General features: G+C 38.9%; 1 protein-coding gene across 1 annotated transcript; it reads right to left on the reverse strand.

Moving 5' to 3' along the window:
• Nucleotides 1–314: 314 nt before the first annotated feature.
• On the reverse strand, nt 315–23,141 carry LOC130579953 (bridge-like lipid transfer protein family member 1). The gene is made up of 34 exons (XM_057377165.1): nt 23,084–23,141; nt 22,798–22,983; nt 21,943–22,111; nt 21,215–21,426; nt 20,392–20,590; nt 19,727–19,786; nt 18,641–18,867; nt 17,959–18,159; nt 17,623–17,753; nt 16,646–16,769; nt 16,381–16,490; nt 15,619–15,709; nt 14,932–14,994; nt 13,144–13,388; nt 12,337–12,552; nt 12,013–12,193; nt 11,073–11,169; nt 8,936–9,097; nt 8,693–8,832; nt 8,351–8,552; nt 7,986–8,189; nt 7,687–7,866; nt 7,101–7,238; nt 6,344–6,601; nt 5,799–5,949; nt 5,361–5,518; nt 5,014–5,206; nt 4,629–4,846; nt 4,186–4,437; nt 3,483–3,686; nt 3,057–3,251; nt 2,338–2,472; nt 1,717–1,882; nt 315–1,028 (listed from the first exon to the last, which is right to left on the reverse strand). The coding sequence occupies exons 2-34, from the start codon at nt 22,951–22,953 to the stop codon at nt 812–814; spliced, it is 5,655 nt and encodes a 1,884-aa protein (XP_057233148.1). The 5' UTR covers nt 22,954–22,983; nt 23,084–23,141; the 3' UTR covers nt 315–811.
• Nucleotides 23,142–23,230: the final 89 nt, after the last annotated feature.

Raw genomic sequence — 23,230 nt, forward strand, 5'->3', positions numbered from 1 at the left:
AGGCACTACCCGGCTTCACCCCTCCCTCCCCTCTCGGCTTTGGCCGAGCTTCTCAGCCGCCTCATCGGCTTCCCGGCCCCCTCCTCAGCTTCCCGGGCCGCTCCCGCCGGGAAAGGGCGGCAGCTGAAGCCGCCACCGCCCTCAGGAGTGGGAGCAGCCGCGTCCCCGCTTCTGGCCAGGGCCGCGCTTCCCGCCTCCCGCGCGAGCTCCTGGCGCGCGGCCTCCGGAATTTACCTCAGCTAAATCGCGATGCAAAGTTACACTGAAAACTTTCGTTGTTCAACTTCCTTGATTAAAACACAAAAAAGGCCCTCTACAGTAGTCAAATTTTATTACAAGTGTAATAAACTTCATGATTTTTAGCACTAAGGCAATCACAGTTTCATAAGTTATATATATATATATAATTTACACCAGTCTACATTGACAAATCAATTACTGGTCACATCAACGAGGGGGTTTGTGTTATGGCAAATAAAATCTTAGGAAAATTCACAGTTAATCTGCAAGTATTGTAAAGATGCAGGATCATATTGCACATCATAAAATGGACGCTGAGGAGCAGATTTACAGTGTTCCAGCTATTCCTTCACAGAATATACATTGGTCATCATCATCATCATCATCATCATGCAATAACTTCAAATACAGAATGGTATCAAGTACCACAGTAAACAGTTACTCACAATGTAAGTTTTAAATAGAGTAGCAAAAAGCTGTTAGGTTTCTCTTTAAACCATATTTAAGTTCTTAAAATATAATAAAACACTTTGATAAAATCAAATGGAGTTAGGGTTGTCACATTGTACTTTTAATGTTCTTCTTTGTCTTTTCCTTTCTTTTCYTTTTCATCCTGTAGTGCAGTACCAAGTTTCTTTATAAGGACTGACAAAACTTTGTCCAAAGGATCCATGACACCACGCTGCAGCCACTTAGGGATAGTAGTCCTTGCATGGTGAAAGCCCAGCTTTTGGAGGATGTAATCAACACCAACGGGATCAATTTTCCTCCCAGTCCAGGATATTAATCTATAAAAACAATAAATAGAAGTCTCAGTCTAAAGTACATAAATACAGCAAACAGGCATTCGTATATACAAAAAGCCATTTTCCCCAGTGTTACCTAAATCTAACAGGCATTGTTTTGAACTTAATTTAGAGGGAGAAGCTGAAGATGACCAGTGGAATATCCTCTCAAAGGAAGAGGATGTTTAAGGAGGTGAAAAACCTGACTGGGTTGCCTGCAGATCATGTTTAAATTGCTTTATTGCTAGCACAAAATGCCAAGTGTCAAGATTTGCTTGGCCTGGACAGATAGAAGAAGACAGTGTTGTTTTTGTATGTGAATAAACACTCGGGTCTTCCAGCAGTGTCAGCAAAGGTTAAAAAAAAACAAACCCCCATGGAGAAAAGTCAGTTCAATGATTATAAATATCATTGAAAAAGAGTGGAAAAAAATCACAGCCGTATAGCAATKAATACATCCTGCATGAGTGTTCAAAAACTAAAACTGGAATGCTAAAAACGGAAAAAACTACAGGATGAAAACTGTATGGCTGGAAGTGAATGGGCTGTTGTAAGACARAGKGAAATTAATGAGCTCAAGTTTACTGTTTCCTAATTGTGAYRAGCYTCCAACAATGCCTTTAAAAAGCCTAAATYCTAATCTARAAGTGAAAGCACAGCCAAGGAGCCYGCAGCTGCAGGTGATTCTYACCTGAGCGTGGGCTCCAAATGCCAAGTATTGCACATAAATTCCCTCCAGTCGACTGTAGTGTAGGTAATGCTTTCCTCTGCCTCTTTGTCAGTGGAGCTGTCCTCAAGGACACCAACAGAGCTCTTCTGGCCTGGACGAGCAGCCAAAATGCGAGGAGGAAAAATRGCTGCAAAGGAGAGAGGAAAAATCCCAGTCAGTCATGAGAAGCTCACTTGAATTCTCTTTGTACATAATTTAAATAAAACAAAAGCACAAGTCTCAACAAGRAGAGAACCACCTCGTGTTTCAGTTTTACAGATTTTCTGCAAAAGACCACATATTCCTTAAGAATGAATGTGCCAAATTTGAATGCTGCAACTGAACATATTCATGTAGAAAAGTAAATTGTTCTGAAATCAGAAGAACRCATGTCTTGAAAGGACTCCACTGATAAAAGGATTGCAATAACAATAATAAAGCTTCTTAAAAGTTTTCATCTGCCTATTCTATCTTACAAAGAGAAAGTTAAACACCAGGTGTCAAAATAGGAGCAAGTTAATGGTTTAAGAGTATATTTACTTGTCAAGTAATGGGACAACTCCAGATTGCCAGACAAATGTTACCTCAGCAATAACACCTTACCTTTTTCTTTTTCTTTTAAATAAGCAGACACCAAGTCATGCAGAAACATGATCAGTTCAGCATCCATAGTCACGCAGATGTGGTCTGTAAATTCAGTTACTACACTGCATTCCACTTTTGGTTTGACACTTGTATCTACAGTCAGATGAAAACAGTATTAATACACTTCCAAGAACATACAGGATATGTAAAAAGTACATTTGTTTGGATATTAAAGTAACAAGGAAAACCCAACAGATTGAATTATCTATATTTTTTTTCCAGGAGCAGGTATGGAGTAAAGCCACAGCTCAGCCAAGATTAATATCTAAATTAATGACTTAAACCTTGAGAAGTTTTATTTCCCACCAGTTCCAACTGCAATCTGAAGATACCATTTTGAAAACAAGAACAAAATTTAGGCTCCTATCTCATATTACTTTGAATGGAATGGCCCCCTTCTTTAACATTTTGGTAAGTACAGAAAACAAAACCCCCGAACACAGCCAACCTTGCTGAAATGCTCATACTAATTTCTCTTAGTGTATTCTACAGTGATCAGTTTCTGCACTACATCTTCAGTCTCTCTACATTTTACTACAAAATCTTATTTTTTCTTGCAGATGTGTAGTAGTTCTCTGATTAAATCCTCTTCTACTAGCACAGTACCTTTGAACTTAGCTCCTAATTAGTGAGAAACAGTTTTTGACCAAGAAAAACCAAATTATGTTTTACTGCACCTTGTAATGAAGGCTCTTGGGGCTCTTGAACATGGATAGATTTAAAATCCAGCTGCATCCTTGGCAATGCAAAGATGGTTTCAGTTTCATGGTTGTAACTGGAGCCACCCCTGAAGCCACTTAACAAGCTTGAGCTTTTCACTGTTGTGCTGCTCTCTGGGTTGTTGGCATCAACATTCCGAAGAAGGTTCAACTCTACAGGAACAATGGGAGATGTTAAATTGTGACAGGGCAAAAAATTAAAGAAGGTCACTTGTAAACCTGCTGCTGTATGATTATTGAGATGGTATCTTTTATCCTACTCCCAAAAGCACAGCTAGAAAACATCAATCAAATTTGTTGTTTATACACTTGAAATGTTGCAGCTTTTCAACAGCTCCCTCTGCAAGCAGATCAATCCCCAAACTGAATGAACATGACTCTAACCTTCATTCCTTGTGGCTGTCACATAATTGAACCACTCCTTCACACTGGCCACCCCGTGRGGGGGATTTTCATGGCGGCGCCGTGTTATCTTTGTGATGGTGGCCATGGGGCTTTCCAGGGCTCCACAGGGCTTGGTGACCATGGTGTTATGGCCCAAATGAAAGTCCAGGGTTTGCACAATGTATGTGGAGTGTTCACTGGTTCCTGCATTGAAGGGGTGGGCAAGAGAGGGTGAGAGAGAAAAGAAAAGAGGAAAACAGTTTAGTGAGGGTAGTGGAATTTTCTCTCATTCTCACACAAGTACAAAAAATGAGTAATTAGTATGCCAGTGGAATAAAAACTGATATAAAACTTACAAACAACAAGGAACTAAATCCTTAGTAGCTACAGACAATAAAACTTTGCAATATTAAGACAAATATAAGCAATAAGATCATTAAAATTCATCATACAGCTAGAAAGCACTACACAAACACACACATGGTTATTATCAGGGACATATCTAGTATATTTGAAAAAGTACTTTGCAATATTCCACAGATAATCAAATTGTGATGAAGGTTTTTAGTTAACTGCAGTATTTTTGGGAAATAATCTTGATTCAGACAAAGAAAATCAWTTTTTCTTTGCTTTCTTATTATGTATTAATACATTCTTAAAAACTCATTTAAAGAAGTGTAGAGAAAGTAGTAGTTTAAATTACCATCTTCCAAAACTTTCTGGGCTTCTGTCCAAAATGCAATATTGGGTTCTTCGAGGTGAAATAAGGCCCATGATTTTGAACGGAAATTAGGACCATGAAAACAAGCCAGGGTCATATGGTTCCCATGCAGGCTCATGGATCCTCCAAACTGCATCCCATCTTCTGGCAGTGGCATCTGAAACAGGGATATGTGGCACCCAGACACCACCTTCAGAACTCCTGGCCAGTGGCGATGATGGGCTGCATCCAACACTGCCAAGCAAACATGAACAACAAACTTCAGGCAAGAGACAGGAAAAGACCACTACCATATTTGTATCTATAGTAAAACATAGCCTTATCAGTGATATTTGCTTATCTCTTTCATTGACACTCTCTCTGAGGTAATTTTTGCAAATAAAACATCCTAATTGGGAATCATATTATTTTTTGGTAGCACTTACATTGCTCGTGTGAGCTTCTCTCCAAGTTGTTTGCCATTGTCTTGGGAGGGAGATAAGGAACAGGCCCCCAYGTGGACAGAGCTCGCTTGCTTGTGTCAAACTGCTGAGTGAAGAACTCCTGGAGTTTCATTCCTATTTTTATCAGGTCTGGTGTAGTCGACCTTGAAATCATCACTTGGAAGATATCCCATTTCAAGTCCCCATGGACAAAGATCTCACTAGATATTAAAAATAACAAGAAAATTAGCAGTTAAACTATTTCCTACTGACATTAAAAACAAACAAACAAAATGTATTCTAGCAGACACATTTCTGATTAGTGCTGGATAGAAGACATTTGACATTATCAAATATCATACATTTTAAACACAAGAAATATTATTACCTTTTATCAGTCATGCTCGAATCCAAATTATTATACAGATTAATTTTCCATTCATCCTGTAGTTTAAGATCAGCATTACTGAAGATTCCCATTAGGATGCTGGATCCCATATAATCAACACGTGCTTCAGTAGAACCCATAGTTATTTCAATTTTATGATTGGGCTGTTGGTTTGGGTGTTCAGAAATATGAGCTGAAAGAGAACCACAGCAATATACAGAGTTACAGAGATGAAAATACAGAGAATTATAGAGATACAGAATTAAAGAGATGAAAATCAGTTATTCCAGAGACATCACTTTTATTGACTGGAGCACGTGGTAATACCAGGAGGCTTCCCAACTTACCCACCATCTCCAGGGTGTTAACATCTATGGTACCTCCAACAACTCCCCCTCTGGAGTCCAGCTGGGATCTCCCCAAGCCCACAGACATGCTGATCTCCCGATCTCTGCTGCTTCCCACAGACAAGCGGCCCTGACTTTTCAAACCACTGGTGGTCCACCTAAAACAGAGGTGAAAACAGACAACTACTTGCCAGGCTGTCAAAAAAGAAAGTGATTATTATCTACTGGAAAGCAGGAAATAATGTGGTTTAGGCATATATGACTTCAGGATTAAGCCTCTACAGTATTCATGAGGGAATTCTCAGTTCAAAACTGAAAAAGATAGGATTTTAAAGCCAAAAGACAACAGGCTGTTAACATTCTGAGGGGAAAACAATGTTCTTATGCCCCAGAGCACCATTACCTGTTAAAACATGCTTGATCTTGTTTTATACTTACGTGGTATTGCCCATTACGTTGCTCATGTTCATTTGAACATTTAATTGTTTTAGATTCATAGCAAACACAACTAGTGTTTCCCAAGGTGTTCCTTGCTGGCTTCCAGCTTTATTTGACTTATTAAATGGAGTTGATGTTTTTGAGAGAGTATCTAACAAAAAAAACAAAGTAGACAAAAAATTAAATTACTCCACACTCTAGAAAAAAATGGTAGAATATATCCATTGTAAATATCACAAGAAGACTGATGAGCACAATATTTAAAGAGCACAAAACTGTGAGAAGTGAGAACTAGAGGATTTGCAATATGCATGGCTTTARTTCTCAGAGAAACTGACTCACTGCACACACATGGACAATGCAATTTTATTGAAAATATGCCCACAACTTTCATTCATCCGTTTCAGACATTTTCCTTTCTCTAAGCCATTTACTCTCCAGTGCCAGGCACAGTGGGAAAGAGTATTTCCAAAGCAGCAATGACATACTCCTTTCATACAACTGATGAAAATACTTAAAAGAATTTAAAATTCTTATCTATTCACCTCTCTGAGGCACTGAAGAGTCAGACACGCTCCTGGATCTTGTGACAGCTGGAGACTTGAGGCTGTGGGATGCTGTCCCAGGGGACATACTGCTGCTGGCACTGTGCTCACTGAAAACATTGGGTGACTGTGCCATGTGAGTGAAGGAAGCAGACTGGCAGGGCTGCTCCCACGTCCTGCAGTATGCCTTCCGTGAGGATTCAGGAGAAAGATGCTGGCTCACTCCTTCAATTGAATCTGGTGTTCCAGGGCCCGATGCTACTGGAGAAAAAGCAGCRCATGAAATGCAGAAAAACAATTTCATTTGTCTCTAACCATATCCTCCCATATACTAAGAAGTATTTGGAGAGTGACAAGTGGATTTCATTTAATGTAACTACCAGTTTTCTGTTGTCTTCATTAATAAATCATAAAACTACAGAATGGTTTGGGTTGAAAGGGATCTTAAATATCATCTGGTGCCAACCCTACCTTGGGCAGGGATGCCATTCACTAGATTAGGTGGCTAAGGGCCCCCATCCAACCTGGCCTTGGAAGACACTCTTTACATTATTCAATGGCCTAATTCAGAAATTTTTCACTTCCTCCTTCTAGGATTTTCTATTGAACTTCTTTTGAGTGACTGCATATGGAGGAAATGATAATACATTTACATCTAGTCACACATGTAGTAAGACACGGATAAAAAGGGTATATAAAATTCCTACTGTAACCCTTTGTATAATGAGGATTTTTGTGATAAGAAGAATTCTCCTACCTGGCAGATTTATTGTCTGATCACCCAGGAAAAGCCTTCTAGCAATACTTCTCCTGTACCAAGCCCTGGGAAAGGCCARGATCTCACTGAGGCGGCGCATGTCATATTTGAATGAAGCAGATCCTATGTCACAGACAGCTGGAAAAGAAAAAGCACATCCACACAATTGTAAATTCTCAGTAGGAACAGGTTTGGGTAACCAAGTCAAATTCTTCTTCACCTGGCAGTATTGTCTCTGCTTGTCATGAAAAAAAGAGTTTTCCTGAGGTGCTGCCATTTCTCCAAGTCCAAATACTAAATACAAATGCATTTCACAATGGCAAGATGAAATCTAAGAATACAGACTGTATCAAGCCCTGCTTGTGTTGGATGTGCCTCAGAATTCTCATGTGAGAATTTTAATGGCAGATTAATCAAAACCATTGTGTTGTTTGCCCAGTAAGTCAGGATCCCATCTGCACAGACAGAAAATAAGTATGGAGACCTTAAAAAATATTTAAAAAGCTGCCAAGAGCAAAGTCTGTCACTGGGGCAGCAGATCTCAAATTAGCTGAAGAGATGGGATTACAATGAAAGAAGCATGTACCAGATATGTTGATCAGTGTGGTATCTATCTTGCTGGTAGCTTTGCTTGCAGACTGACTCTCAAAAAAGGAGGAGCCTCCGGAACGCCGGATCCGTGACAGGCTGACTTTGACAAACTCCAGGTTGATGCTCAAGGAATCTTTCCGGCCAGTGACCGAAGTTGGCTCCTCATCCACATTACCTAGAAGTGGGTGGGAGCAAAAAATTGTCATCTTGTGTGATCTTTTCAAATTTGCAGTTCACATAATTGTACCACACTTGAAACATGGTCATTGAAGCAAACAAAACCTTGTTACTTACCCAGGGCTCCCGATCCAGGGGTCAGCACAGTAACAGCTGATTTCTGTTTGCCAGCTCCATAGGGATGGAACACGTAGAGGGAGAAGTCAGACATGCAGGCAGTGAAGCTCAGGCCTGAAGAGCTGCTGCTGGAAGTGGTCAGGTCTGACTGACTGCTGCTGTGCCGCGTCCTGCCCAGAGGGCTGCCCAGGCCAGGTGATGAACCTGGAGTCATATTTTGGGCAAAAATCAGCTTTTCAAACATGAAATAATACTTAATATTAACAGCAGTATTAAACAGACCAAATGCAGTGCAAATTACGCCCTCTAGCAGCAATATAGGTTAAATATTCTGTGTATGAAATCAACATTGACACATGTATTACCTGGTGCTCCAGATTTACTGACTGAATTCTTGGAGCCACTCTGTGAAGTACTGCCACCAATGGACACRCTTTCTGATGGGTATGTGGTGCCTAAAGTTTCCAGTTCTCCTCGGTTGGAAGAGAAAACAAGATCCAAGGAAGGCAACTTCAGCATACATTCAACTCTGGATACTGGCAAGCAGCTGAACTTGATTTGAGAGGGCTGACAGGCAGARAGAAAATAAAGCATTCAGAAGTGACATTTGAAAAATTTTTGTTTTTCAAAATGCACACTTGCATGGATTGTTTAAAAGACTGTGACTAAAGTTACTTAATATCCTGAATGTTGAGTTAAAGGCTCACCTGAACTCGYACATAAACCACCACATCGACAGGGAAGGAGGAATATGCTGATGTTGAGGATGACACTAAGGATGTTGTGGACTCTTCTAAGGGATCTTGTATATCAAACTGTCCCATGTCTTCATCCTGGGAACTAACAGCTTTTAACAAGTACAAAAACTCATTAGAAAGTGGAATTTAAAGTGAAAAGCAGCTCAAAACGGAAAAAAGCACAAAGTTCTAGAACAGAAATGTGCAACTGACCTGCGTAATTCCTTTCAATAGGTGTAATAGGAATGGTTTCAAGAGCTTTCTCCAGGAAGTCCAGGAGGCACGGGCTGATCACCATCTCCTCTGGCAGTGACTGGAGTGCAACCCATGCATAAAGTTTAGCAGTTTTCACTCCACCACTTCCTTTCCCTTTGGCTGCAATATTGAAAACATGCATTTGTTTAAGGTAATACCACTGAGCAGTAACTGATAAACATTAGAAGACACGTCATAACTTATCAGCTGTGCCCTCTAATTCTCTCTGTCATCTGAAGAAACATAGATCAGATCTACTAGAAAAAATTGAGTTAAGTTTTCACTCATAAACTGCAAAAACAATTACAAATCTGTAATGCTTAATTGTAGTCATTCCATTGCTCATGTTCTCAACCAAGCACTCTGTTATCATCATCACCACTTCACTTTTTAGAAAATAGCACTGAAAGCAAACACACAGAGATCTTCTCCAAATACCCAAAGCAAAGAAACTGCAGCTGGAAGTGCAAACTGACTGGAAATGAAAGTGGAATTAGAAAAATAAATGCACAGGTCTGGAAAAAATATGAGTTTAAAAAGAGAAAATACATCAAACAATTAATACTGTAAATGGCAAGTCCTACTATATTTATGCAAGAAGTAAAGAATGCAAACCAGCATTTCTAAGAGCTTGGAACTAGCCAGAGTATAAACTAATAAAAAGCTTACTATCTTCTAAATCTGTGGAAGAGGCTTGAACCTATGCTCACCAAAATATAAATATGCAGAGCAGATRTTAGCACCAGCTGACTTACTGTCTCTGTGAAATATAGCTATTAGAATGAATATACAWAAATGGAGAGATGGATTTTAAATTCTCTGAGAAAAATATAAACATTTGCTGGTAAAAGAGATTAAAAATCATTTTATTTGCTAAAAAGGGCACTGAACTTTCATTCTATGTGAACTATTCTGCCTCATGTCTCTGACTACCTTGGCCTATCTTACTTTTACTGGAAACCAAAGACAATACAACAAGCTGGTTTCCATTCCAGAGGAACGGTTTCTGGAGGAAAATACTACTATAAAAAAAGTAATATAAGCAACACTAACTGTGTTTCAAAACAATTCAGGACTGGTAGAAACAAAAATACAATACATAAAGAAATAAAGCAATTACAATCCCATCTCTGGGGAGGCATTTATATTATCATACAGGTGCAATTTCCATACCAAATGTAGASCTTACAGAAATAAAACCAGCAAGACTCAGAACTTGGACATGATGTGGTAAGAATTCAAAGGCARAGATTAGAAAGAAGATAGGAAAGTACAGAATAAAAGTGAAGAGAAGTAGCACAAACTCTTTGGTAATCATAAAGAGGATGGCCACCTAAAGGAATAAGAGCTAATGGATCAATAGCATGGAGAATTGAAGAAGGTATCCCCATTTCACTGTTCTCTGCCAGCATCTCCAGTGATTTTATAAGGCAAAACACACAACTTTCAGTTATTAATTTTGCCTGCTGATCAAATTCTGACAAAATATCAGATTTGTGTTTAAAGCAGTAGTCAAATGCCAAAGGAGAGAAGAGTGAATGTCTCAGAAACAGGAGGTGCAATCTACTTGCCTCTGGATCTGACATGTGGTAACAGCCTCCTGCTTGAGRACAGGAATCATTGGAGACAAAACAAAACTTATATTAGAACTCATGCTACTCCAAATCATGCCTATTTATGGGCCTGCAACAAGTGAGATGTTTACACTTTGCTTTCCAACATCCTCTTGTTAAATGGGAACAGAGAGAAGGCAGTGACAACCCATCACTGGGATATGGTAATTATGATAGCAACATTACTGAGATTGGTTCGATAACAGCATCTAAAAATGCAGCTTTATCAACTGCATTCTTGCTGCTGGGRTCAGGATTCTGCAGCCCAAGTCAAGACTGGATAAATACAGAGCTCCAGGTTCCGTGCAGCCAGAYCTAAAGGCAGTAGATTACACCAAGGAAAGATACACATCTAGGAAAGATGCAGAAAGTTTGTCTATAAGTACCTGATGGGATGGGTGGGGGTTGGGGAGGAAGTAAGGTGTTAGTCTTGCTGTGGATAGTGCTAGAGAGAGGAGGAGATGTGGCAGTATCTTTCATACCATACAGCTTGGACTCTTTGGAAAGAGTGCGTGGCAGAGAGGATCCTCGAGAAGTGTTTGGCGATTCAGTCTTTAGGGTCTTGGAGTTGTAGTGCAACTGGAAAGCAGAGGAAGATCGAGTTATTTCATAGAAAGATCTCAACTTCCACACAGCCATTTGGTGTCACTCCTTCCCGTCCAAATTTATTTCTTCCCATTATTTACAGAAATATCGTTGTAAGATATGCTATGTTCATGTCCTACGCATATTAGAACTGCAAACTTTGTAYAAAAAAAGAGAAATTAATAAACTATTTAAAAAAAACAGAAACAGAGGAAATTAATTATTTAGGAACAATGTCTAAAGCTTGTTTCTCTCTTTGTTACATCAGATGCATCCTGTGCCACCTGTGCACACAGCCTCCTTCCTTTGTGTGATGCAATTGCTCCACTACCCAACACAGGCACACAGAAACTGGCATAGAAAAATATAAATAAGATACTGCAAGAGTTCTCACCTCCTCTGTGTGCATAATACACCATTACTGAAAACACAGAATATAACAAAAGCTTAGTTATTCCTATATTTGACTAAAAGCAATGGGCAGGATCTGAGGTAYAAGTGTTATCCCTGAAGACAGCCTGGAATACTGGAAAATGGATGCACATAGTCCTTCCATGTCAAAGGACTAGAAAAGCCAAGCTGTTTCAAGGATGGAGCATTTGATTTATGGCACAGCCTCAACTGAACTGCATGAAGTTTTCCTTCAGCAGAGAAGGATTTTACCCTGTTCTTACTCCATAGGATTTCAAATCACAAAATRCAAGGCCATTTCTGTTGAGACCCTTTCTTGCTAGGATACAGAAACAACGATTAAAAAACCAAGGRAGTGTACAGTTTGACAGTGCTCAGGAAAAAACATTGTCATTGCGTCCCTGCTGAGTTATTCCCTCATTTTACCTTTACATCCACCCCAGGAATATAAAACACTGTTGTTTCCACATCACTGGATTTTGTTTGTAGAGATGATGGCACTTTCTTGCCAGCCAGTAAGTGAGTAGTAGATGCGTAATTGGTTTGAAATTTCTTCTTTTTTGAAGGAGACTCTTGATCCAAACTCCTGGAACTTCGATCATAGCTCCTAAAATGAATATACTCATGTTATTAAAGTAATTTCCCATGCCATACTCAGCCAAAACAACTGCAACTTATGGTGCTGTTATTAAGCAGCAATAATTGCTACAAATAAAGTGCTGGTAATGAATTAATGCCCACATTTCTCACCTTCTCAAACTAATGTCGTCATGCTCTTGCTGGAGCATGGTGGGGTGCAGCACACACTTGCCACAATCAATTTCAACCCTGATATCAAGCTCAAAGTCAATGTTCCTCTCCGTGGTGGTGCCAGTGACGCTCCTGTTGGTGGGTGTTGTTGGCCAGCGCTCGGTGAACAGCTGGTGGACAGCGGCAAAGCCCGTGGCTTTCTTGCGAGAGGTGCTCCTGCACAGGCACAGGCAGGGCACAGATCAGCAGGACATTTACCTCAGCAGGGGCTAGGAGGCATTCCCAAACTCTGTCCTCACTCAGTGTATAATCTCTCCAAAACTTTTTTGGAAAAGGCTCTAAGTTTTCACTGATATGCAGCAATACAGTGACCCATCTTCCACTAACACATTACATTTCTAAGCCTTACTTAAATTCTCAAGCAAAAAAGAAACAAAAATACATATACACAAWAAATTTCATATTTATAAATATCCACATTATTACATCCAGTTTGTGGAAGTAAACCCTTTTCTGTGCCTCAAAACACTTGCTTTCCAAGTTCTTTTATTTTGTTCCAAGCCCTGGAATTTCTAACAAGTGACTCTTCTTCTGATCAGAATCCATCCTACACAGTCACCTCTGCTGAATGCAACCTCCCCTGCCTTCCACACACACACACATACTTCAGGCAAAATTCAATACGTGATCAGCMACAGAATTTAGAGCTTTAAATTCAGTATTTCAAGTCTGAGAGCACTGAAAGTATTGAAAGTATATTCAGGTATCTTCTTCATTTCTGTGCTGTTCCTCAGGACCGTTACTTACGGTGGTTTCCTATAAAAGTACGTCCTCTCCCTGTCATGGTCATCCTCCTTGTCCGAGTCCTCACTGCTGGAGGATAAGCTGTCATCCCGGCGTCCTTCTTCAGGCTGGAAGGGAATGCCGGGTGAGAAGACTACTGGAGTTTTGGGTGAACCAAATACCGAGCATGAGCCTTCACTAGTAGATGAGTAATGGGAGGGAGCATCAATAGTTACGGACAAAAGGTCCATTTCTGTCTCCTCTGGAAACTGATTGTGAAAAGACAAAAAGATAGTAAATTTCCACAGATATGATTTCCACCGAGAATGCAGTAGATAGATCTGGAAATACAGAAGGAAGAAGGTTATGAGAAACTCTCACTTCTGAGTTCCTCATAACAAGGAGATAGCAGGTAAGGGAATTGCAAGAAGGATTAGGAAAAAGAAGGGAATGAAAGCTTGGTGGGRAGATGTTTGCCATTGCCTAGTGAGCGAGCTCAGCCTGGTAGATAAAGACTCATCATGCTCTTACTGATTTAGAAGAAATGCAGAGATTTCATTGAAATTTAACAACTATTTTGAAAGAAGAGGACAGAAGGCAGCCCAAGGTGCCAGGACTTGCAGGGAGCATTAGTGAGGGCGTGCAGGGCACTACACAGAATGTACGGCACCGCCCCCGGGCACCCCAGCCCGAGTACAGAACCAAATGTGCTAAAGGAGCCTCCTCTTTCTCACAGAAATCATGCCATGAGCAATTTTCCAGCATTAAATTCTGAAAATGCTTGGGSAAAGTATCTACAAGTGGTAAATACCAGCACTTCCTACGCAGCGTTACTGTTGAGCTACACAGTTGTTGCCTGCAAATTCAAATTAGAGCTCTGCTGAACAACTGGCACTATGATGCCAGGAAAATACATTTTGTAGAAAATATTCAATGTTTCATGCCTCTAAGTGTTTGATAGCATTTGCYACACCAACAGAATCCACTAAGATAACTGGGTATCTAAGTAACACCAACAATAGGTAGGATAGCTTTTAAATGTGAACATATTTAAATGTGCAAAGCACATTCCCAAATGGCATTTCCACCTCTTTCTCAGGAATTTATTTCCTAGGAGCTTGAGGTGAATCAGAAGGGAGAAAAGGTACATTACCATCTCTTCAGTTTAATTTCCTTTTGTTTGTTTAGTTTTGCCTTTGCTGATTTGAGTTTTGGGTCCACATGGTTTATTTTTTTTTTTTTTTAAGGAGAAAAAACTACTATATTGCCTGAACCTGTTTTTGAAAGCAGTTAAAAAGCTCCCTTTGTTCTCAGGACATTAAGTTTTGGAACATTCCCTACTTGCTGTTATTTGAAAATGTCTTATTCTGTATTACACACAAGAATTTCAACAGAAATTGARTGTGAGATGATGTCCTCCCACCTGGTAATGGTTTAGTACCGGTGTTGATTGCTGTTACATTGGAACACAATGTAACAGGTGAAGGCACACACTAAAATCCTCTTCTAAAGAACATTTCAAGGCTAGGTTTGGGTCTTTCACACATTAGCCTTGCTCAGTCTTCAARCAAAACCCCAATAATTCCATTCACAAAAAGTTTTAGATCTACGTAAGGATGTAGAAGCACTTTGATTAYTGTTCACCAACAATAAATTGTATTCTTCTTAGTTCATGTATTTAAATTTAAATATTTTCAAGCTTGATATACATTCTGTTTAGCTGAGTGCAAAAGAGATGAAATATTGAAAAGCAGCTCCCTATGAGATAAATTAGTTCTCTGGCAAAGAATACTTGTTTCTGCTCAGAAATACCTGAAAATACCCTTCCCCTGGACAGATGGATTGTTGTGCAATCCCCAAAGCTGTTTGATTCAACTTAATAGAAATGAAAAAAATATAGAAATTAAAACAGTTTCAATAATCTCAGCTGCAAAATCAACACTTTAAAAATGAGAAAACATAGTGACAAAAAAAAAACCCAAAACCAAAACAAAACAAACTCAAAAACCAAACACAAAAACCCAACAAAAACAAAACAAAACCGAAACAAAACAAAAAAACCAAACCCCGAACCAATTCAAAAATCCATGTCAAACACCAAAGATATCCCTGTAGAGCTACAGCAAACTGACTAACACCCATTTCCAAAACTAAATGTATTCAAACACCAAAAAAACCTAGGTGATTTTTTGCATATTTCTAACAAACATTCCAAGAAAAGTACTACTGTGTAAGCCTAAAAAATAAATCAAGCCATGTTAAAATATTTTTCTCTCATGGTTCAATTAATTTCTGTGCTAAGAAACTAAAGTACATCTGTCTTGTAATGAAACAAGACAATCTTCCAAAARCAAATCCAAAATTTGAGGCAAACAYTAACAGCAACTGGCACACAAAACTGTAAGAACAATTCAGGCCTGCCTGGATATCATTATCTCATGATATTGTGACCAAATGGCACAGGGAATGCAATTAGATGGCAGAGAAAGCAATTCTTACAGAATCTTGTATGTTGAAGGTTACTCTAGGCCCAGGGGATGCAGCATCCACACGGATATCTGGGAGGTCTTCGCTGTCTCCCAGTCGAGAGCTGTAAGCAAAACAAAACCAAAAGAGCTTGGTAAATTCTACTGCAGGATTTTAGGGTCATGCAAATGTTTAACTACATAAATAGAAGGTCATACTTAAAATTTTGTTATGGAGGAATATATTAAATCACATTTGAAGCACTTGGTTACATGACAAGGATGGAGGGAGAGAAGAAAAGAGAAGGAAGGTACACATAATTTGGCCACTAGTTAATCTCTGCTTACTTCTTTATGCAAGCTTTTCCATCCTAAATCAACATGTAGAAATGACAGAAGAATAAGATATTTGTAATCTACCACATGGGACAATTATTCACACATGAAAAAGAATCTCCTTTTCTTCTTCTCATCGCAGCAGCCCTTTTAAAAGGCACATGTTTGTAAATAAAGTGTAGAAAACAAGCTTATTACACTATTTTTCCTTATATACATTTCTTCAGTATGTTTTGAAAGCAGGATTTTACAGCAAACCCCAAGTTATTGTACATGTGGAATCTTCTCAGAGATTCAAAAAGATGAGCAAAATGCTTTTTAGAACATGCCTGTCTTCCAAAATGACCTTCTCCTATCCACTTCCACCACAAATTACTGCTGCCTGTAGTAAAAAGACTACATTTCCCCTGCTCCATACTCTGCTGCTGCTACCACAGATCCCAAATTCCCAGCAGCTCACCTTGTTCTGTCCATTCTCTTCAGAGGTGGCCTGCCTGATGCTGAAATGCTCTTAGAGCGGCTGTAGCTGGGTTTGTAGCTGAGACCCCACTTGTCTTTCAAGGAAGCAGCCTAAAACAGAAACAACATTGAAACCCAACAGCTGAGAACACAGAGCAAAACTCTGTCAACCTAAAATGCTACTGAACATTAGTGTGACAGCAAAGTAAAAGGGTTTTTGGGACAAAAGGGCTACAATATTCTCAAAGTAGCTTGATTCTGCTTACCCTCATGCTGGATCTGCGGAGCTTTTTGCGGACATCCCTGCGGATGTCGTTGACAGCCACCGACTCCAGCTGCTGATAGCGCTGAATTTCTTGGTTTATGGTCCCTTCACTTGCTCCTAATTTTCTGCAGATAAAGCATGGTTGAGTTATCTTACAAATATTTTTTCCAGCATCTCAAAAATTTGTGTAGTGAGAATGCTTTCCCTGGGAATTATCCCATTTTCTTTTCTTTTCCAGTACTTCTGACCAGTGCCAAATACAGCTGCAGAAATATTAGATCAAACATTTAACCTCAAATCCAAAGTTCAGATAAAATTCCCCTCTGAATGGTAACAGCAATTTCATTTTAAGTTCAAACAGTAAAACGTGTATGCTCTTCATTATTTAACATGTAATTACTAACCTCTGTATCCCCATTCCAGACAGATCTATTTATAGGAAGTCTGTCTTAGGGAAAAGGGGGAAAAAAMCCCAAAYAAGCCYAACAAACCATGTCCACAAATACCATTTATAAAATTCACAGAAGTTCAGATGAMATTTGTGAAATTTGAGATTATTTTTTCTTAAGGGTTTTCTCAAGTGCAGCACAGGAGATTTATCTTGAAAACACCATGTTCAAGATGCCAAAAAAAGTACATTTAAATATTTTTTTCCTCTTTTTCCTAAACTTATTATGATTTCAAAGTAATATATTTTGTAAAAGTAGTCAGTATGATAATACATCAAGAGGGAACTATGATTTTGAATCAATAGGAAACAATTATAATGAGTCATTAAAATGCAGAATCAGAAAAACAGAGACTAATCCAACACTTATGCAACAACCAGAGAGATTTGAGGGAGTATTTGCATATACAGCGTTTTCTTCTGGAATCCAAAAGGACCATTTTTTATTTTTAAATAAAGGCAAAGATTTGCACTTAACCATAACAGTGCCATAAGATGTACAGTAAGAAAATAAAACAAAACCTACTTACTTTAAGTCATCAATGACTTTAGCTTGCTCATTGAGTTCTCTGATATCAACTAAACGTTTCATAAATTTCCTTCCTCGCTGTTCTCCAGTTTGGATACTGGAGGATCCCTGCCGCCGGTGATCAACAATTTCCTGTTTCAAACAAACATTTCATTAATGCCCTCATCAAAAACTGAACACCAGTACGATTTAAACAACAGGCAATGTGAATTTCACACCTTCAAATTTGGACTAGCGCATGCAAAAGAATCAATTCATGTGACCAGGCAGCTGATTGGATTTTTTCCAGTGATCCAAAGCCCATCATTCAGTTAGACACACTGTAACTACTACATACATGTCCCCATGAGCAGGATCTGCCTGCTTTCATTTGTGCTCTGCTAGACTGGAGCAAATCCCGCTTCGCTGAGCCCAAGAGATATTCTACAGGAACAGAGTATCGGTGGGTTGGGGGGCTCAAACCCAGCAGGTGATTTACAATCCTCTGCCCAAATGTGAGCTTGCGTGCATCTCCACCCAAGGAACCTCCACCTGATTTCTGGACAACAAACAGGAACATTAGTGTGCTGGGATAATGTTTCCACCGTTGTCAGGCAAGAGACATTGAGAAACAGCTGTTAAAAAGGTTTTATAGAAAACCAAAAAGCAAGGTCAGTAGCATATTGCATAGAAGTAGGTTTTTTTCTAATTTGCTCACGTTAGTAACTTACTGCCCTGTGAAGGAAACCTAGAAGAAAGGCACAGCTTTCACAATTCAGGCACCTGAGGTTAGGTGCTATGTTTTCAAATCCAGATCGATATTTCCATGTAAGACCAGTAGAAACACGATCTGTGATTTCTTGCCTTTGAAATATGGAGTTAGAAAACACACACAGACATTTCTGCTTTGCAAAAAGACTTGTACAAGCTACAAAGACTCACATGCTGGACTCAAATCAGCACTAAGACCTTTCCATTTGATAGAAGACTTTGTCACATCTTTTCCAGTTAGTAGCACTTATTTTGGTGGATTCACTTACTGCATGTATAGTGGGAGACATGGTGTCAACTTCATCCTCATCTGAGAGGTCAGCTATGTTCACAGAGTTGAGGTCAGCGATGTCATCAATATCCTCCTCTCCTGTCAGCGTTGTGAGGGTGTTGCCCAGTGCATTCAGTCTTTTCCCAATGTTTGGATCCATGTGGACATCAATACCACACATCTTCCACAACACATTCAGGGTCCAGGTTCCAGCACTACTACTTTCTGCGTCAAAAAAATAAAAAAAAAGAGTTTAACCAGTCTTTCCTCTTTGAAAAAATCCCCCATCCTGAATTTTGTACTAATTAGCTAAGGCAGTGTTTGTCAGTTAAAACGAACTGTCTTTTCTGCCCATTCTGAGGAAAACATATTCCACAACTGGAATACTTTGTGGAAATACTTCTCAGCTACAAAGTCAGTATTTCTTTAACAAGTGATATAACACAGGTGGACTTAATAAAAATACATTCCCTTCAGAGCAAGTAAAAAGCATCTCAAGCTTCTGCTCTTTCAACTGCAGCCAAGTATACCATTCCAAAATGGAATTTCTAACAGCAAGAAACGTAACTCATGTCTTTCTGCAGGTACAAATGCTGACCTATTTATTCAAGTCTTGGACAATGATGCTAGAAGATGTTATATGTGTAGTGTGCCTAGTGAATAGCCTGTCTTCCCAAGATTTTTCTGCATCAAAATATAGACTTTGCTCTAAGCACAACTACACAAGATACTGGTTTTCTTTCTAAATGGGGAGTATGGCCAATACAGAGACTGACAGCTATTTCTGAGTGCTCTGAGAATGTCCAGACTACTTAGAATGGGCAGAGAGGGAGACTGAGAAAAAGAGAAGCCTTTTCTGGGAAAGGTGAGAGAGAGAGATGAAAGCTCAAGGTGCAAAGCCTCAGCATGAGAAAGATTTAGCAATCCCTAGGACAGGAAGCAACAGGACAACATTACTATTAGAAAAACTGTTGCTGACTCTTCTCCAACCAATTAAATCAAAACATAGTTAAAGGACTTGAATTTCATATTTTATGAATACTTTATTTATGTAGGACTTGATTTATTAAAACAAGCAAATTACCTGCGGCAGCTTGTCCTGTTGTCCTAGAACAAACTTCATAGGTACCATCTGGCACAACACCTACACAAAGCATATAAAGCAAATACAATGATTAGGCAGCCAGTAAAAGTTACTTTAGAACTCTGGCCTTCCCCAGTCCCACCTTCAATTCTCTTGCTCACTATAAAAATGGTAGGAATTTTAATTTCCATGGAAGGATTTTTGTTAAGTGTTTTTGTTAAGTTTGAGTAAAGTGAATCTGCTTGGTAACATACAAAACCCTACATGCATATTATCATTAATAAATGGCATTTATATCAGCTTAAAATTCCACACAAAAATCTAGACTTTTCACTAGAATTAAAAATACATATAAATTAAAATAACTCATATTAAAAATTGATTGGGATCTTTTGAAATTGTATAAAAGCAATGCATCCAACTCTTCTAACAGCTCGCAGAGAGAAGTTAAATTATTACAGTGAGATATAAAGCAATAAAGTTCATTAATAAAGGAAAACAACAAAGGACTATAACCTTTGAGATCCATATAATTTTGCTTTCAAAAGGCCAAAGCCTTGTTTTTTACTTTTTTTGGGGAAAGTTCAGCAGTTTTTAAAGTCAAGGGGAAAAGTGGATTTATATCTGAAATACCCTTGCCCAGTATGAAATGCCCCCCCACTTACATGCATTCATGACTAGATCTCCTCGTATTTCTGGTTTCCAGTCATCCCAACTTGTCTCAAAGCCATCAGCAAAGCGGATACAGAAGTTTTTAAAATGACCTTTGCTAACTAAAGACTCTGAAGAGCAGGCAGTGATGAGTGTGCTTTCAATAGTCAGGACTAAAGCAGAGCCAGTGTCAAGATCTGCAGAGTGGTTAGACTGGAAAATAAAATCACAGGGAGAATTTACAGTCAGTGCAATGTCAAAACAATATTATACATTTACTAAAGGTCATTTATTTTTCCATATTAGAAAACTGATCCCCTGCTTGTATCTCCTTGTATTTTTCCTTCTGTCCATACAATGTCTTGCAGTGCTGTTTCCTAAATGCAACACCTACATTATAAATATATTAGGGTGCTGGGAATCAAGCTTATCTGGAAAAGCAACAAAAATGCATATTTGATCAAGGACTAGACAATCAAGGGCTGTAATCCATATGGTCCATGACCACAGAACACAAGCCCAGGAACGATTCTTTTCTCCAGGAAGGGTCACACATGATGTGAGTGAACAATGACAACAAGCAGCTTTTATTTTCATTTGACTTTTTGGTGTTTACTTTGACGTGCACAATTACATGCAATCTTAAGTCTACAGACTGACTGATTAATTTCTAGCTCTATATATGAACATCTATAATTATGTTTAGCTGCAAAAAAGCCCACATATTTCCTTTTACAAAATCAAACTTTTTTTAAACACATATCACCAGGTTCTTGTATATGTACCACACACAAATTGTTATTTTAACAGGTTTCCAATAGTCACACTTCTGCTTACCTGGGGTGTGTTTGTGATGGGCAGGCAAATTCCTAAGTCATTGACAGTCAGCTGAAGGAACAGTGTCCCAAAAGCCTGTGCAGAGGTTTGCTGGATTCCAGGCAGCATATCTACCACTTCTTTTGTGGCCATGTGAATATCTTTATGTAAAGCCATTCTCTGCTCATTCCAGTTGTCATACGCCGCCTTGTAGTTCAGCCAGAACAGCACAGCTTGATGAGGAAACCAAAAATGCTTAAATGAAATCAACACTTTAAAAAAAAAGCACATTCACTAAATAAATTCTTTTCCCCCCTCTTTTTACAATTCTCCATTACTTTAAGTCAGAGATTGTAGAATAGTAGCTACACACACATTCAGGATGCAGTGATCAGGCTCATGCTTCAAATGACAAGACAGACAAACCTCATCATTTACCATCAGTTAATACAATAAAATACACACAGACCTGTTCTCAGCTTGATTCATCTGGGAAAATTTACAACAGCAACTTCATCCAAACCATCTGAAAACTAATCACCTCAACAAATGGAATTTATGATGTTTGATGACAGAATTAGCAATTTGTTGGCATGGTGGAGATCTCCCAAATTTCTCAGCTACTTAACATTCTGCCTTAACATGAAATATGTTGGATCTTAAATAATCAAACTTCTTGGGAAAAAAAAAAAAAAACCCATCTCTCCCTCAGAATGGACACAAATTTGTAGGAATTGTCTCTACATTACCTCTGTCAAAGGCCACGGGCTGGGCAAAAACAATGGGTCTGTTCAAAGTAATGAGCACAGCTTCCCTGTCTGATGAGCCACTGATTTCTTCTCTGAGAGCATTTCTTAGTCCAATTCTTGTCTTGAAATAGGCAACTTGATGAAAGTCTGAACCAGCTTCTTCATAAACCTAAAAATGTTCCAAAAAATGGGATGAGGGAGAGGTTTGCAGCAGGGAAGAGTTCAGGGATGGGGAGAGGGAAAAGAAAAAACGGATCAGATTACTGCATTTGACAAAATGTAAACTTAAAACAACAAGATGTCTCCTATCCCCTCTTTCTCCTCTAGCCAAAGACCCTTCGAGGATTTTCAATATTCTTGCATTAAATTCTGATCATAACATTACTTTCCTTGCTTATCACAAATGATTAACTAAAATAACTTTTATATAGCCAGGTCCTCTGTTGTGACATTTGATTTATAGGCTCTGAGTTTTCTATTTGTTTGTTTCTAGGCATCACAAAACACTTTCATATCCTAGAACTAGTGATTCCAGGTTTAACAATACAAGAGGTGCAACTGTCAAACCAAGACAGACAAACTAGGTCAAAATGTAGGTCTGGCAGAGTTTGGATCTTCTCTGGTCTTATTATTTCATTCAAATATTCTAAAAATGATATCAGTATCAACAAAAGTTTTGAGCTTGACTCAGAAGAAAGGCTATTACTGTTCAAAAGGGCTAATAAGTTCTAAGATATTGACAGTGTGGGAAAAAAAAAACCCAAAACAAAAAACCAGCACAACAACCTCTTGACTTAGTTATGTAATTTTTGAATCACATAGTATTAAGAACATGCAAAGATTCTGAGCACTAACCTGATGTTTAACAATCTGTCCCAAAGCCAGATTCAAATCCACCTGGCATTTTCCAAACAGTTTGAGGTAGCTGCTACTTCCAGGCATTGCTTTGGTTTGCAGTCTGTTGGAGAGCTCAAGTTCTATCAATCCCGTTTCAAACCTCACAGCGCGCATCGAGGGAGTTGTAGCTGTCACTTGAATTCCCTGATGGATAAAAAAGGCACAAAGTTATGAGCATCTGGTTCAGAGACATGAAGGGAAAGGAGAAAAACCCCTCAGCACTGTTTTGTCTTCATAAGATTACCTTAAACTGCAGGCTCAGTGAGTAAAGAAGAATTTTTGGTTTTTCTCCATCTGTTGTGCCATCGTGCTCATTCCAAAGAGGTATTGGCTGCTCCCCTCCTGCACACATTAAATACACACAATCAGAGTTTTAGTAAAGAAAACATTT

The sequence above is a fragment of the Malurus melanocephalus genome, unplaced genomic scaffold (genome assembly GCF_030028575.1).
Source record: "Malurus melanocephalus ecotype Western Australia unplaced genomic scaffold, MMel_1.1 scaffold_304, whole genome shotgun sequence".
Taxonomy (NCBI): Eukaryota; Metazoa; Chordata; class Aves; order Passeriformes; family Maluridae; genus Malurus; species Malurus melanocephalus.